The 15532-nt window shown below is 34.7% G+C and overlaps 1 protein-coding gene across 1 annotated transcript; it reads left to right on the forward strand.

Annotated features, from left to right (window-relative positions):
- Positions 1–12181: 12181 nt before the first annotated feature.
- LOC113296804 (putative SWI/SNF-related matrix-associated actin-dependent regulator of chromatin subfamily A member 3-like 1) lies at positions 12182–15401 on the forward strand. Its single transcript, XM_026545151.1, has 3 exons — positions 12182–13445; positions 14006–14288; positions 14461–15401. Exons 1-3 carry the CDS (start codon positions 12465–12467, stop codon positions 14787–14789), a joined length of 1593 nt encoding a protein of 530 aa, XP_026400936.1. The 5' UTR covers positions 12182–12464; the 3' UTR covers positions 14790–15401.
- Positions 15402–15532: the final 131 nt, after the last annotated feature.

Below are 15532 nucleotides of genomic sequence, written 5' to 3' on the forward strand. Positions count from 1 at the left end.
ATCTAGCCATAAATGATAAGGCAAACGGAGTTGAGTCCAAGCCTAAGAAGATGACTAGAAAGAAGATCATGTCAATGAATGAACCAATTTACAAGGAAGTTAGGTATCTTGTCGAGGAGCTTAATCTACTAAAGAAGGACAATGTTCAAGTTGTACCTAACTATTTCTTATCAGAAACAACTGTATATTTCTTGATAGAGATCCTACAAGTTTTAGTTTCATAATAGAAAATCCATAACTGTTAGTTTTTTTTTTATGTGTGTTTCTGGTATGTTTCTTGATAGAGAATCTATACAAGTTTTAACTTCTCAATAAAGAATCTACAAATGTTAGTTTCTTTTATGTTTCTGGTATGTTTATTGATGGAGATGTTATAAGTTTAGTTTCTTAATATAGATTCTAATCTAATTTTCCAGGATTTGTGTTTGTTGTTGTATTGAATTCTTAGTTGATATAAGATTTTTTTTTATTAAGTTGATATTAGAAATAGTTGTAATTCGTGTACATGTTTTTGAGTTTTCATTCAGGATTTTTATTTTGTGTTTTCTTGAATTGAATCGGTAATATTTTTATAATCTGAAAAAGCAGGGGTACAACAACCACACCCAACAATCCGATTAGCAATATTTATGGACAAACTCCAATATACTTTCTAGAGAATCAACTAGACAGTCAGACTCAATCTAGATAAAATTATATCAAAGAGTTTATATCTCAATCTCTCGATTTGATCTTTACTCAAGAAAATAGAAATCTGCGAGTCTTTATCAAAGAAAGATAACTTGGATGGTATCAAATACCAATATCCAAGTGTCAATCAATTTAAATCAACAACCAAAAGGTCGGATATTCTAATTGATTGAACAACGCACAACCTGTGATATTTCAATTATATAACAAAATGTAATGTGGAAAATAAATAAATAGACACCAGAATTTTGTTAACGAGGAAACCACAAATGCAGAAAAACCCAGGGACCTAGTCCAGATTGAACACACACTGTATTAAGCCGCTACAGACACTAGCCTACTCCAAATTAACTTCGGTCTGGACTGTAGTTGAACCCCAATCAATCTCACACTGATCCAAGGTACAGTTATGCTCCTACGCCTCTGATCCCAGCAGGATTCTACGTACTTGATTCCCTTAGATGATCTCACCCACAACTAAGAGTTGCTACGACCCAAAGTTGAAGACTTTAATAAACAAATCTGTATCACACAGAAAAGTCTACGGTAATAGATAAATCCGTCTCCCACGAATATACCTACGAGTTTTGTTCCGTCTTTTGATAAATCAAGGTGAACAAGAACCAATCAATAAACCGGTCTTATATTTCCGAAGAACAACCTAGTATTATTGATCACCTCACAATAATCTTAATCGACGCAGCGAAAAAAGATATTGTGGAATCACAAACGATGAGACAAAGTGTTTGTGATTACTTTTCTATCTTTCCTATCGGAGATATAAAATCTCAAGCCAATTATTTCAATTGTACTCGTATGATAGAAACAGTAAGATCAGATCACACAACTACAAGAAAAGTAGTATCGGTCTGGCTTCACAATCCCAATTAAGTCTTTAAGTCGTTAACCAGGTTTAGAAGAAGAAACCAAAGGTTAATGGAGAATCGACTCTAGCTATGCAACTAATATCACACGTGAGGTGTGGGGATTAGGTTTCCCCGTTGCTAGAGTTCTCCCTTATATAGTTTTCAAATCAGGGTTTGCAATCAATGTTAGCTTGGTAACAAAGCATTCAATATTCACCGTTAGATGAAAACCTGATTAGATTCAAGCTAATATTTCTCAACCTTTGGATCGAAAACTTAGCTTGTTACACACAAATGAAATGTCCAATTTTGGGTTTACGAACCGTTCCCAAACATTAACATTTGTTGGTTCAACAATAGTTATACAAATAGTTAGTCATATGATTACTTTCATATCAACCATATTCTTCTTCACCATAACTAGTTCAAATGACTCAAATGAACTAGTTAGAGAGTTGTTCAATTTCTTAGATCTTATGTAACTACACAAGACACAATCGAAACAAAAACGGTTTGATTCACTCGAACCGTTTCATGAACTTTATAGCCATGGTTTGCAAAAGCATTCCTTAGTTTAAATAAACATGAGTTCAAGAACAACCGGTTTTAGATATAACCTGCTCAAGTTCGCGGACTTAAGCTCATGGAAGGAGTTCACAAACTCCAGCAGAAATTCTCGGGTCGAGAACTTCCGCCAGTTCGCGGACTTAGTTCGTGGACTTGGCTCACGCCACTTCCATTTCTCTTGATCAACAAAGTTCGCAAACTTTGGTTCAAGGAATAAGGACTTATACATATATTTGTTTCCACAACAATGCTTATATCCTACCAATAGTTATGAATCTAAACTCTCATTTCAATCATTGAAACATTCTCAGAGGACGGATATAGCCGTTATTCACATACCATTTTTTGTCAGAGAAATTTTCAAAGTGATTGAAACATAACATGACTTTCGTCACTAGGTAAAGATGAATTCGGATAAAGCGAAAGCTTACCAACACATATTTCGAGAAATAGATAGGCGAGATAAACTCGTCTCGAAATAAAAAATGTGCATAATGAAAGTCTATATATCAAAACGACTTTTGTCTCAAGAGTAGGAGATAAAATAGATACACTTTTGAGTGACAGATAAGTTCAAGTCTCCACATACCTTTTAGTCAATGAAGATCCACCAGTTCCTTGAGTAGTCCTTCATCTTGTATGATGATTGCCATGGAGTTCTTGAGCTCAACTACACTTTCTATCCTAGTCCGAGACCTTTAGCTATGTACGCTAGAAATCAAGACTTATAGTTTTGATCACTAACATTGACAAACATGCTTGAGATAGCAACGCATGCGAGTTCGACCGAGCAATGATCTAACATAATCGTTGGTTTCTCGACTTTGGTTTTGATTCTAATGAAACTATTGTTAGTTAATTAATTATCTACTTTCAATTTGTTAAAGAAAGAATCAGTAGCTGATGTTAAACATATTATTTAGTGTTGGTGTTTGGCGACCCGAATATTTATTTTGTTCCTTTGTATTGAATAAATACCTAAATGTTTTTACATGTGTCAAACCACTATACTAACTATTGAAAAACTTGTAGATCATCATTAACTTAATTATGAAATTTGCGCCATGTATTAAAAATACGATAATTATTTATTTGTACAAGATATATACAAATTGATGGAAAATCAATTACTTTTGGTATTACAAAAATAAATAAATTTGTTGATATATACTACACCAAACCAAAATAAAACAATAAAACCAGTAGGTCGCATGGTGTAGCATGCCATAAGCTCCACTTTCATTATTACCTTACCCAGACTTGTGGTTGTGGTGAACCGTTTTTGTTTTGGTACACTATTATGTTTTTTGTCTTCCATTCTCTGCAATATTATTGTGTATTAATTCAACTGTTAAAGTAGTCCTTTTTTTATTGATGTGAAATTCTATCGGAAATGACGAGCGTATCCAAATACACCACGTTATTCGTTTCAACCTATAAGTCGGATATCAAGTGTGATCGTCTACGTACAAAGTCGAGACAATACAACAACTTGATATTCACTTGACAATAGTTACGGTACAAGACCGATTGACTATAGGATCAAAGTCAAGTGATTAGGATTAACATACAAGTGTATTTAATTTAAAATATATAATAAACAAGTATAATTGCGGAAAATAAAAGTAAATGACATAGCAAGATATTGTTAACGAGAAAACCGCAAATGCAGAAAAACCCCGGGACCTAATCCAGTTTTGAATACTCTCAGAATTAAGCCGCTACACACAAAGTACAATGCCAACTTCATATATTAGAGACCAAGTAAACTACCCCTAGTTACTTAGTTCCTTCAGTATCCTTGAGTCCACAACCTACTAGTCACGCACGAGAATCCCAAGACAGAAAATCACTATCTTGAGTTACTTTATCGATGTAAAGTCTTAAGCACTCAACTCCTTTTGATCGTCTTACAAATAGTAAAGGAACTAAGTTGTTTGGTAACTACTCCAATAATCTTCTAGAAAAAGATTCGTTGAGTTTGACAAAGGCTTTTCCATTCAAACTAGTAAACTCATTTGTTGAGTAAGATCAATCCAAATCTATTTTTCACATCAGGTTCTAATTATCCATATAACTTAGACCTTTAAATTTTAAACAAGACAAGTACTAGGTTAGTTAACTAGCATTTCTTGTTAAGCCATTCGATTAGACTTGAATAACCTTTAACCTCCACTTTGATAAGTCTAACTAAGACAAACTTAGTTTCTCTTATCCGGAATCGAATTGGACTAAACAATCCATCCCGTAAACCTTTTTCTTTCGTTAAGCCATAAACAATTCATACAAACTAAATAAAACAACTTGCATAATTATTCACCTCAACCGGAAGCAATTGAAACAACATAGACATTATAGCACCTTAATTGCACCGAAATTTTGTAAGCCTAAACAATTGATACCACACAATAAAGCAAGATAACAATAGTTTTTCTTAACCGGAACCAATTGGATCACACACACATCCATACACACATCATGGAATAAAACATCAATTGTACCGAAATTTTGTTAAGCAAAAGCAATAAATATATGAAATAAAAATCAGGCTTTTCTTAAACAGGAAAACAAGTAATTAACAACGTTATTACCTCAAATTTCGCATCCTCTTCTCCAATATGTTTGCATCTTCTTCCAGGGAGAATTGATATCGAAATATCATTATGTTTTCATCCTTATGCAAAACAAAAGAATAACAACAACCAACGTTTACCAGAGAAAGGTTGAAAACCGTTTTTTGATTATTGCAAGCAAAAGTTGAAAACCACCGAAACACATATGCTTTTATGCTAAACCAAAACCGATTCAACATATTGTGACTTTTTCACATATTGTTTCTACCAGAACCCCTCATGATCCTTTGATAAAGCCTAACAACATGGGATAGAACTTAATCCTGCTAAATCAAAAAGTCACCCAAACCATAAGGGTTCACAACATTATGAGATCGAATATCAAGGTTAGAAAACCGAAATCAAATATCCCATAAACCCAAATGCAATACACCATAAATATTCAATAAAGAATTAAGTATTGAAATTACCTCTATCTTGTAGGGAATTGAATTGCGAAAACAACGCAAAAAGAATGAGGTCATTCCGAGTTCGGACGAAGAAGTTATGGGAAAAACAGTTTTACACTTCTTCGTATGGGGACCTCTCACTAGGATCGGTTCCTCCCATTACACCTGTCACTAGGATCGGTACCCCAAGTGTTACTTGTGACGGATCACAACACTAAACTGTTTTTGACATAACTTTTGCTTACGATGTCCGAATTCAGTGATTTTTGGCTCGTTTTAACCATAAAACAAGAGCTACACATATATGATCAGTAGATATCAACATCATAAACTCACAATTACCGTTTATATCAAAACCTCAAATATAGATAGAGAAAGTATGATTATAGAAGAAAATAAATCTCCTAAAGATGTTAATTAGTCATATAATAACCGAGAGATCATGTGCTCAGTTTCATGTGCTTCCTCACCTTTCAAAAAATTGAGCACCAAGGTGAGTATGCACATTCTAACACAACTAGGTTGTGTTGAGTTGATCCTTGTCTTGTTTGTCACGAGTGACTAAGACAGAATCATCATTCTTGACCTCTTGCTTGGTTTGTTTTCTCTTGTTCCATCTCTTGTTTTTCTTCTTTTACTTGTGAGGAAGAGTGTCATTATCACAATCTTTACTAGTGCAAGAGATTTCAGATATAATGTCTTTCTTTAGTCTTTCAAGAAAACTCTTGTCATTATTGTCACCAACAATTAACAATTGAGAGTCATTCTTGTGACTAACTTTTGGTCCCTTCTTGGCTATGTAGGACTTGGGACCCATTTAGAGTTGGGTTTCGCATGAGCAGCTTTATCCTTCATATCATTAGGACGATTGTCCTTTTGAATACTTTGCGAAACATCCTTTCTCCAATTTGGAACATCAGATCTTGTCTTTGCATTTACAAAGTTATCTGTCTTTTTATATTCGGGTATTTTGTGAGATGACCTTGTCGAGCGATATGAAAAATTTGAACTATCATTATAATAATTCTTTTGCGTAAACTTAGGACAATAACGATCTGAGTTCTTATGAGGAGAAAACTTAGCCAATTCGTTTGATACAAAAATAAAGTGCGTCTTGCATCTTACGAACTTTGCATCCCCATTGCAAGTGTCCTTTATTACCACAATAATAACAATGCTTAGTATAAATATACAAAGTATGAGTTTTGATGTTACCTTTTTGTGGATCCTCTTGCATTGGAGCTCGACGAGTTTTCTTCTTCTTCTTCTTCTTCTTGTCTTTGTTCAACGTTGTTGCTTTCTTGACATTAGCAGAAATGCCTTCTTTCATTACTGCTAGTTGAACATTGTTCTTAGGCTTGACAGACTTTTATTCTTTACTAGAAATATGAGCATCTTTGTCATCAGTGGAAGCCTCTGGTTTAGAAGAATTTGTAGCTTTAACAAATTTTACCTCTTTGTTAATATTTGAAGCATCTATTCCCTTATATCCCAATCCTCGTGTATCACGATGATTTCTACTTTCTTTTAACATTGAAGTTAAATTGTTTGTGCTATCATTGAACTTTTTCAAGTTCAAATTTTCTTCTTCCAACGTCTTGATTTTATCAAGAGCACCAGCTAGATCAGCCTCAAGGTGTTTTTCTCGTGAAAGATATACACCTTCTTTCTCTTCAAAACTCTTTTGTTGAGAGTTAATCCTTGCATCAGACTCAACAAGTTTTTCTTCTAACAAGTGATTTTTTGTAAGAGCAACATCACGCTATTTCTCTAACAATTTTGTTTGAGAGAGACTAACACTGGCTTTTTCTTCAAGACCCTGTATTTGTCGAGAATTAAACATTTCTTCTGATTCGGCACGTTTCTTTTCCGACAAAAACAGTTCTCTTCGAAGATTTTCACATTCTAATTTCTTAGAATTTAGATCGTTTGGACGATCTTTAAGAAGATAATCACTGGTGCGGTAACCAATATAATATCCTTGAAAAACCTTCCTCAGTTTCTTGTTCTCACAACAAAGAGGAGTCATAAAACCAATAAAATCCGAAGTTCTCAGTTTTTCATTTTTCAAAGAATCCAGCAGTTTAGAGTATTATGAGATATCCTCTTCTACTTCTTGTTCAAAATCTGAGTCATCATCATCGGAAATTTCATCTAACCTTCTTGTAGACGTATTTTCCAGTCATCATCGGTTTCTATATTATTAACAAGATTAACTTGTCTAGTAGAATCTCTACTGATGATATCTTCAAATATTGATACGTAGATGCCATCATCAAGTGTTAATTCAAAATTCTTGATTCTTTCTTTACGTTAACTGAATCATTCATTAGATTCAATTTCTTATAGGTTGGATCGCACCAAACACAGATTGTTAGATCTTTTCGTGTTTTTCCGGCACTGATACCAATTCAAAAGGCGAGGGTACCCAAATATACCTCAAGCTAAAACTTTTCCTACCTATAACTCCTTTATATGAAAGTGATTTTCTATGGACCAAGTCGAGACAATGCAACTAATCGGTTCACACTTCGTGTGATCGTCTATGGATACGAGATCGAGACAATACAAAAACGAAATATGTTTACTTGATAAAAAGGTTCGGACTTAACCAAACACAATAGGATTGCTTATCAAGTAAATAGGAATTAACGTTTGTGTAATTTACTTTAATTACAAGAAAATAATTATAATGCGAAAAATAAAAGTAAATGACACAGCAAGATTTTGTTAACGAGGAAACCGCAAATGCAGAAAAACCCCGGGACCTTGTCCAGAATTGAATACTCTCAGGATTAAGCCGCTACACAAAATTAAACCAACTTCGTATAATTGAGACCAAACAACTAAACCTATAGTTAACATAGTTCCATCTGTATTCCCACGCCTCCAACTTATGAATAAGTCACGTACTTGGAACAAATCCTTTGGTTCGTATTCCAAATAGTAAAGGAACAACAAATTTGTTTGGTAGCAACTCTTTTCAACCAAGTGATATGAGTTCGACAAAGGCTCTTCTGTTTATCTCAAATAAACTCCTTCGTCAGGTTCTTAGATCTATCTTATTCTGAACTACCAAAGGTAATTGTTAAGATTTTGCAATCAATACTTTTAATCACAAAGAATTGTATTGATGTCGATCTACACAACTAATCAATCCAATCTACCACAAGGATAAACCGATTATAGTTGGATCCTCTTATACTGAAACAAGTATTGTGCACACCAAAGATTATGAAACACAAATCAGAAATATTCAATATCTTCTTTGTCTTTAAATATTCTTAGATCTTCAATAAACACATGCACACAACAACTTGAATCTCTTGTGATCAATCACGCATAAAACAGAGTCTGTTAACAATGGATTATCACAAGACGTCCTTAGATCTAAAAACATTCTAAAGATCCATGTCGAAACTTCAATCTAGTTTGAGTGAATCTTATATCAGAAGAGAAGATTCTCAAGCATAAACAAACTAGGTGCAATCAAAGTTCAACCACCGTTAGTCAATCAAATCAATCGAAAACACGGGATAAACCGCAATTATCTAGTTTCCCACCAACGGTACTAATAGAGCTTCTCAATCCCGATGACTTTAAACTGAGCGGTCGTAAGAGATTTCACCTAATTAGGTTACTATCCTCTCCGAATAGGCGGCTACACCGGTAACAACACAACCGAGAAAGTTTGCTATCACGAAGGATTAGTTTGCTAGAAATGCAAACTTCAAGTATTTATAGACAAGGAAGTTTGGACACCAAGGAATTTCCATAACCGAAAATATTCTCAAAATATACAATATATTCCAAATTCGGTTTCCATAATTCCTAGAAATGCCCTGTCCAGAATATTGACCAAAAATCTCTAACTAGTAAATGCACATTACTAATTCTCATTTTCCTAAAATAAAATTAAAAACCTTAAATAAAAGATTCTTAACTTATTTATCTTTCGATTCTGGGATTTCCTTCCTTTAACTATTAAGGAATAACTTTGAACAATAAAAGATAAACATTATTGTACGTGTTCAAAGTATGTCGACATCCTTACTTGGTTCATCTGACTTTCAAGAACTATGTGATTGATCAAGAACACTCAATCACAAATCATGGGTTTAACGGTTCTACCAAAACAAGTTTCGGTTCTACCTCCATGTGAGTACTGTGCATAGTCACACTAACTTTCCAAAATTCGGTTGACTAGGTACTAAGATCGGTTCCCCACATATATATGGTATCTAACTTATATGTGTTGCACATGTCCATAGGATCAGTTTCCCTTTGCCTAAAAACGTGTTGCACATGTCCATAGGATCGGTTCCCCTTTCTGCTACAAACTTGCTGCACCTCATACAAAGATCAATACCCCTTTGTGATGTGTTGCACCTCTTACTAGGATCGGTTCCCCTTTACCCAGATTCGGTCATACACAAATCACAAACTCGATCATACATCTCAGGTGATTACTTAAGATCAGTTTCACTAATAAAAGTCATACCAATACATAAGTCAGGACTTTGTGAATAGTTTTACCAAGAACACAAACAAGTCATGAGCGGTTATACCAAATCATACATATTGGTTGTTCACAAGATATGCAATGAATAACAATACCAATAACGCCTGGCGATTTCCTTTTCGATTCATAAACAAGTTTATGAACTTACTTCCTTAAAACACATGTAGAATATTGTTTCCTAGGATGAAATCCTCACCTCATACACATACATAATCACAATAGCATTTAAACGATTATGACTATGTCTTATGTACAAAGTTTAATGGTTAAGAAATAAACTTCATATTGTATTCCTTAATACTATGTCTATCTAGAGTATTCATGCTTCGCAGTTTTGTTTTCAATATGCACGACTTGAAAGATACGTTAGGGAATGAAACAGTTCAAGTCAAATATCACTAACCTCAAGCGGAAAGATGATGTTGTCGTTGTAGCTTCTTACTTCTTCACTTCTTCAAGTCTTCACAATACTTGTAATGTCTCATATCCTAAAACTTTCAAGCTAACCTATACGAAGTTGACTCTAGTACATAATCAAGCGACTCTTAAAATGAGTTTTGATTCACTAAAATATGACAACCAAACTTGACATATCAACGCTTGGTGGGTTCAACCGAGCAATGCTCTAACACAAATATACTCAATTTCTTAAGTGGTATAGCTTTAAGGAGTGCGGCACAACTGTACTATGATTTTGTAAGTAGTGCAGATCAATTGTACTATGATTTTGTAAGAAATGCATATCAACTATACTCTAAATTTTAAGCAGTGCAGATCAATTATACTCCGATCTTTTAAGCGGTAGTGCAAATCACCTATACTCTGACTTTTATTCAGCATAACTGTACTTTAAAATTTTGATAGAAACGTAGGAACTGCTTTAAAACAAAGGGTTCATGTAAGGGTTTCATGATGAGTATTAAGTATAAATCAACAAAACTATGATTTAGTAACAACTAGCTGCAGTCAATTATCTTAAAATCATAAACATCTTAATTTCCTGAATTGAACATATACAACTATTAGTATATGGTATATGTACATTAGGGTTATAAAAGAAATTTACCTTATATCTATGAAAATCAAAATATGATGTTGAATATATGAAGAACAAAAAAATACATTTGTACTGGATAATTTAGGACAAAAATCGAACTTCCGAATCAATAGTGTTGCACTACTATACCAGCAACATCAAAAGAGATACATCTAACATTATTGACAATTTAAATTACGGATGTTTTTCCAGTATATGATATCTGCACTATATTTGAATGTGCGAAATCAAACTACATGGTAACAAAAATGAAATAAACAACATAAATACAACACCGAATTGGTTTTTCAGTATAGTATATATGCATATATGTTTTTACTACCATATATGTTCTATGCCGATGGATTTTTGATTTCTAGGTCTATATAACCAATTGTTTTTTCAGTATAGTGAATCCGCACTGTCAGATCATGACAGAAACTAGCACAACATGTTAGAAAAACAAAATAAAATATTAAACATATGTTTTTACCAGTATATATGTTCTATACTATTGGGTTGTTGATGTCTAGGTCTAAAGTAACAATGAATTTTTCAGTATAGTGAATCTGCACTATCGGATAATAGTGTACGAAACTAATTGCGTGTTATTTCTGATGGTTTTCAAGTATAAAATATGTTTTTCTTCGTTACAAGGATATGTCTTGTTGGATTGAAAAATAAAAATGGAAAATAGAAAGTGAAAAAATCATATCTTATTTTGCGATGTAATTCTTCTCTTTTGCTGTTGTTGATTCTTCGAAATCATCTTCTACCGATTCATAGTAGAATTACTTCTTCTTTCGTAAAATTTTGATGATTCTTTTTCTTGTTACCTTTTAATGGAGATTTCACAGAAAATCAAGGATTTTCAGTGAGTTTTTAGTTGATTAAGTATGGGAATTATTAGACATGGATTTCTTCCGTTTATGTTGATGATCATAAGATTTTTGTGACGATTTTCAGAGTTTTGTTCACTGTTTAATAAGCGGAGGCGAGATTTAGTTTTTGGTGGGAGAGAGAAGGAGATCGAGTGATACTAGGGCCACATGAAACCGTGTGTAGACACACACATTTGGAAGCAAGGAGTATTTTTAGTCAGTTCCTTGTTTTAAACAAATACGAACCTCCGGTTAAAACGTAAAATATGCACAGACCCTAGGAAAATCAACTTTATGGGCTTAGGACCAATTAAGAAATTTCCCATTAATCAACAAGTACGCTAAAAAATACTATCTCCGTTTCTTAAAAAAAAAGAATTTCACTTTTTCATTTTATACCAAATTATTAAAAAAATGAAAGTATCTCTTTTTTAGAAACGGGGAGTAATAACGATTGGATCTCCGCGAATCTACCCATCGATCCAATGGATATCGGATTTGGGACGAATGCCAAACCAAATTTGGAATATGTCAGACTGCTGATGGGTCAAGTCCAAGGGATCCCATCCGCTGCTCACCCCATGGAAAGGGAAAGGGTTCTATTTTCAAGCGAACCCTCACCTATATGTTCATGATTTATCCTTTGAACTTTGTGAATCTGGTGATACACCGAAAGAGAGAGCATCGTTTTGGATTTGTTTTTTCTTCTAGTTGTTTCTGTCATGTCGGACTTTTCGCGAACTGTTTCATTTCCTAGATTCAGTAACTTACGCCAATGGCAGAGGGAAGAAAGGCGAAGAGCTCGTCCAGAAAAGATAAAATTTGGAGTTTTTGAGAGTATTTGAGATCCCAGGAGATCAAAAATACAAGTTGGGAAGCAATGGAACCATCCAAGAAAATTATCAAGACAGATCTATATACCCATCAAAAACAAGGGTTAGGTTGGTTACATCATAGAGAGAATTCAGAAGAATTGCAGCCTTTCTGGGTAGAAGAAGAGATTAATGAACAGGGAATAATTTTGTACAGGGATTTGTTGGATAACACAAAAACGCAAATTAGACCAACATTGAAAGGTGGGGTTTTTGCAGATGACATGGGTCTTGGTAAGACTTTAACATTATTATCTCTTATAGCTACTGATTATACTTCTTATACAAAATGTAATTTATCTCCATCACTGGCTAACACAAGTAATAGAGTTGTAAATAATGAAAATCTGGAAGTAGAAGAGAGTGATGAGCTAAGATCATGTCTCTTTGTGGGCGGAAAGAGGTCTATTGAAGGAGAACAAAGTAATGAAACACATAAGAAACCTAGAATAGCTGCCGAGTCTTCTGAAACCTTAGGCAAAAATTGTCTTAGCAATTTAGGGAATTCTAAGAGAACAACATTGGTTGTTTGTCCTCCGGCCGTTCTTTCAACATGGATGAGACAGTTGGATGAGCACACAGAACCTGGTGCATTGAAATTGTTTGTCTACAATCGAACACCGTATGGTAGTGATAATAATCATAAGGTTGAAGAACTTCACAAGTATGATGTCGTTTTGACCACTTACGATACCGTGGTAGCTGAGAAGTGTTATTTAGATTCAGCTCTGATATATATGAATTGGTTTAGAGTTATTTTGGATGATGCACATGTACTTAGAAGATGGAATTTCAAGGATCAAAAGCTTCTTAGTTTAAGAGCTAAGTGTAGGTGGGTGGTTATGGGTATGCCCATCGTCAGCAGCTCAATTGATTTGCATTTCGCCATGGCCTTTCTGGGGTTCTATCCATTTTCAGTCAAGTACCATTGGCAAAGTCTGGTGCAAAACCCTTTGAGTAGAGGAAAGATTGGGCTCTCACATCTACAGGTACAAATTCTTAACTCTCGCTTTCCTACCCCTTTTATTCTTTCTGAAATCTGGAGCAGTTAGCAACTTAGCATCTAAGGTTGTTCTTCTACCTTCAAGTTTTGAGAACTTCAACTGGATTGAAATATTTCTCGGAGCAATAAGCTATCGGTTACCAGAATGGCTTTCTGTAGGTGTGTGCATTCCTTGTGGATTAGGCAGTGCGTTTCAGGGGTTTGTTGCACATTACAGTAAGTCCTATGAATACTGTACAAAATGTCAGCATAAGAACACATAATGTACATTCTTCAATCACAGTCTTTGGTCACTTTTATATAAATGAATTTAAGATTCTGCTTGACTCTGAGTATCGAAAACGCGCAAGGTGCAAAAAAATACAAGTGTATTTGTAAGTTAAGCTCCGCTTAATGTCCTGTAAATGTTGCACGACAAGAATGAGATAAACATGCCTTAGTGTTGTAGGACGTTGAAATGAACTCTTGATTCTAAATTTCGTAAGCTGCCAGGATCTCAGTCATTTGTTGTTATTTAACTAAGTAATTTTGTGTAATATTTTGTAGGACTTGGTGACAAACATTTCGTTGAGAAGATTGAAAGCTGACTGTCTGGTCAAATTGCCTCCGAAAGCTGTTGAGACTGTTTTTCTGGAGCTTTCTGATGAAGAACGAGTGAAGTATGACCAAAAGGAATTGGATTCCAAGGAAGTGGTTCAAACTTACATCCGTCATGGCCGTGCTGTTGCCCAGTATTCAAGTATACTCGCCACTGTACAAAGGCTTCGCGAACTGTGTAATGGTGTAGCCTCGTGCACTTCAGAACTGCCAATGTCCGTCAACATTGAAGGTACAACTAGTCTCCCAACACTTCTTTTTGATTTAGACTAATCATGATTTTTACTAATTTAAGAAATCACATCCTCCATTTTGAACACAAAAACATGGGAACCAACTATTTTATTTTTCTAGTTACGCTTGCTGTTTGGCTTGGCTAATTAAGTGGGAAATTGGTGTTGCAGATGTATCCAAAAACCCAGAACTGCTAGAAAAGTTGTTCTGGAAACTACGAGAAGATTACCTTGATTGTCCAATTTGCATCTCTCCACTATTGAATATTGTCATTACATGCTGTGGACACATCTTTTGCAAAAAATGTATATTGAAAGCCCTCGGCATAAGAATAAATGTTGCCCCATGTGCCGTCACCGTCTTTCTGAATCAGACCTTTACTCTTCCCCATCAGAAGTGCCTTTTACTAATGAAGATAATGAAAATACTAATATGGATGTGTCTTTGCTCGGAGGAAGTGGGAGTATTACGTGCTCCTCCAAAGTGCGTGCTTTGCTGAACCTCCTGGTTGCAACTAGCAATGAGAATCCTTCAGCAAAGTCTGTGGTATTCTCACAATTTAGAAAAATGCTGCTCTTACTCGTAGAGCCACTTAGGTCTGCTGGTTTTGGGGTATTGAGATTGGATAGCACGACAACTGTGAAGAGAAGGGACAATGTGATTAAAAATTCACAAACCAAGATTCAAATTCACCTACTGTGCTTCTGGTAGAATTTAAATCTTCGGAAACCGGGATAGACTTGTCAGTTGCATCCAGGGCGTACTTGTTGGAGCCATGGCTGAACCCTGCAGTTGAAGAACAAGCTATGGACCGGCTTCATCGGATTGGACAAGAAGACATGAAGATTGTAAAACTGATAACTAGAAATACCATTGAAGAGAGGATATTGCAGCTGCACAAGTGGAAGAAGAATTTAGAAATCGAGAGGGGTTCAACAAATAATACACTGAATCAGAAGCAAATACATAATGAAGAATTCCGGATCATTATGGGACTCTGACAACAATGTATTCTGAGAGCTTACTTGGTTTTTATTGGTCTGTAGTAAAGTGCTTACCTCGAATGTTTTCTTTTTCTTTTTTGCAACTTATATTTGAATTGATTCTTGAACCCATGGACTAGGAAAGTCGAAACTCGAAAGCACCCACATAATATCAAGACTTTATAGGGTGATCCTCAAAAGTTGTTTTTGGACTTTTAGAAGTTGAAATTAGAAGTCACTTTTCGACTTTTAGAAGTTG

Source organism: Papaver somniferum, chromosome 7 (assembly GCF_003573695.1).
Source record: "Papaver somniferum cultivar HN1 chromosome 7, ASM357369v1, whole genome shotgun sequence".
NCBI lineage: Eukaryota > Viridiplantae > Streptophyta > Magnoliopsida > Ranunculales > Papaveraceae > Papaver > Papaver somniferum.

Coding starts and splice junctions, on each gene's coding strand:
- LOC113296804 (XM_026545151.1), top strand. CDS start 12,465: ATGGAACCATCCAAGAAAATTATCAAGACAGATCTATATACCCATCAA. Junction 13,446..14,005: donor TTGGGCTCTCACATCTACAG/GTACAAATTCTT, acceptor AATATTTTGTAG/GACTTGGTGACAAACATTTC. Junction 14,289..14,460: donor AATGTCCGTCAACATTGAAG/GTACAACTAGTC, acceptor TTGGTGTTGCAG/ATGTATCCAAAAACCCAGAA.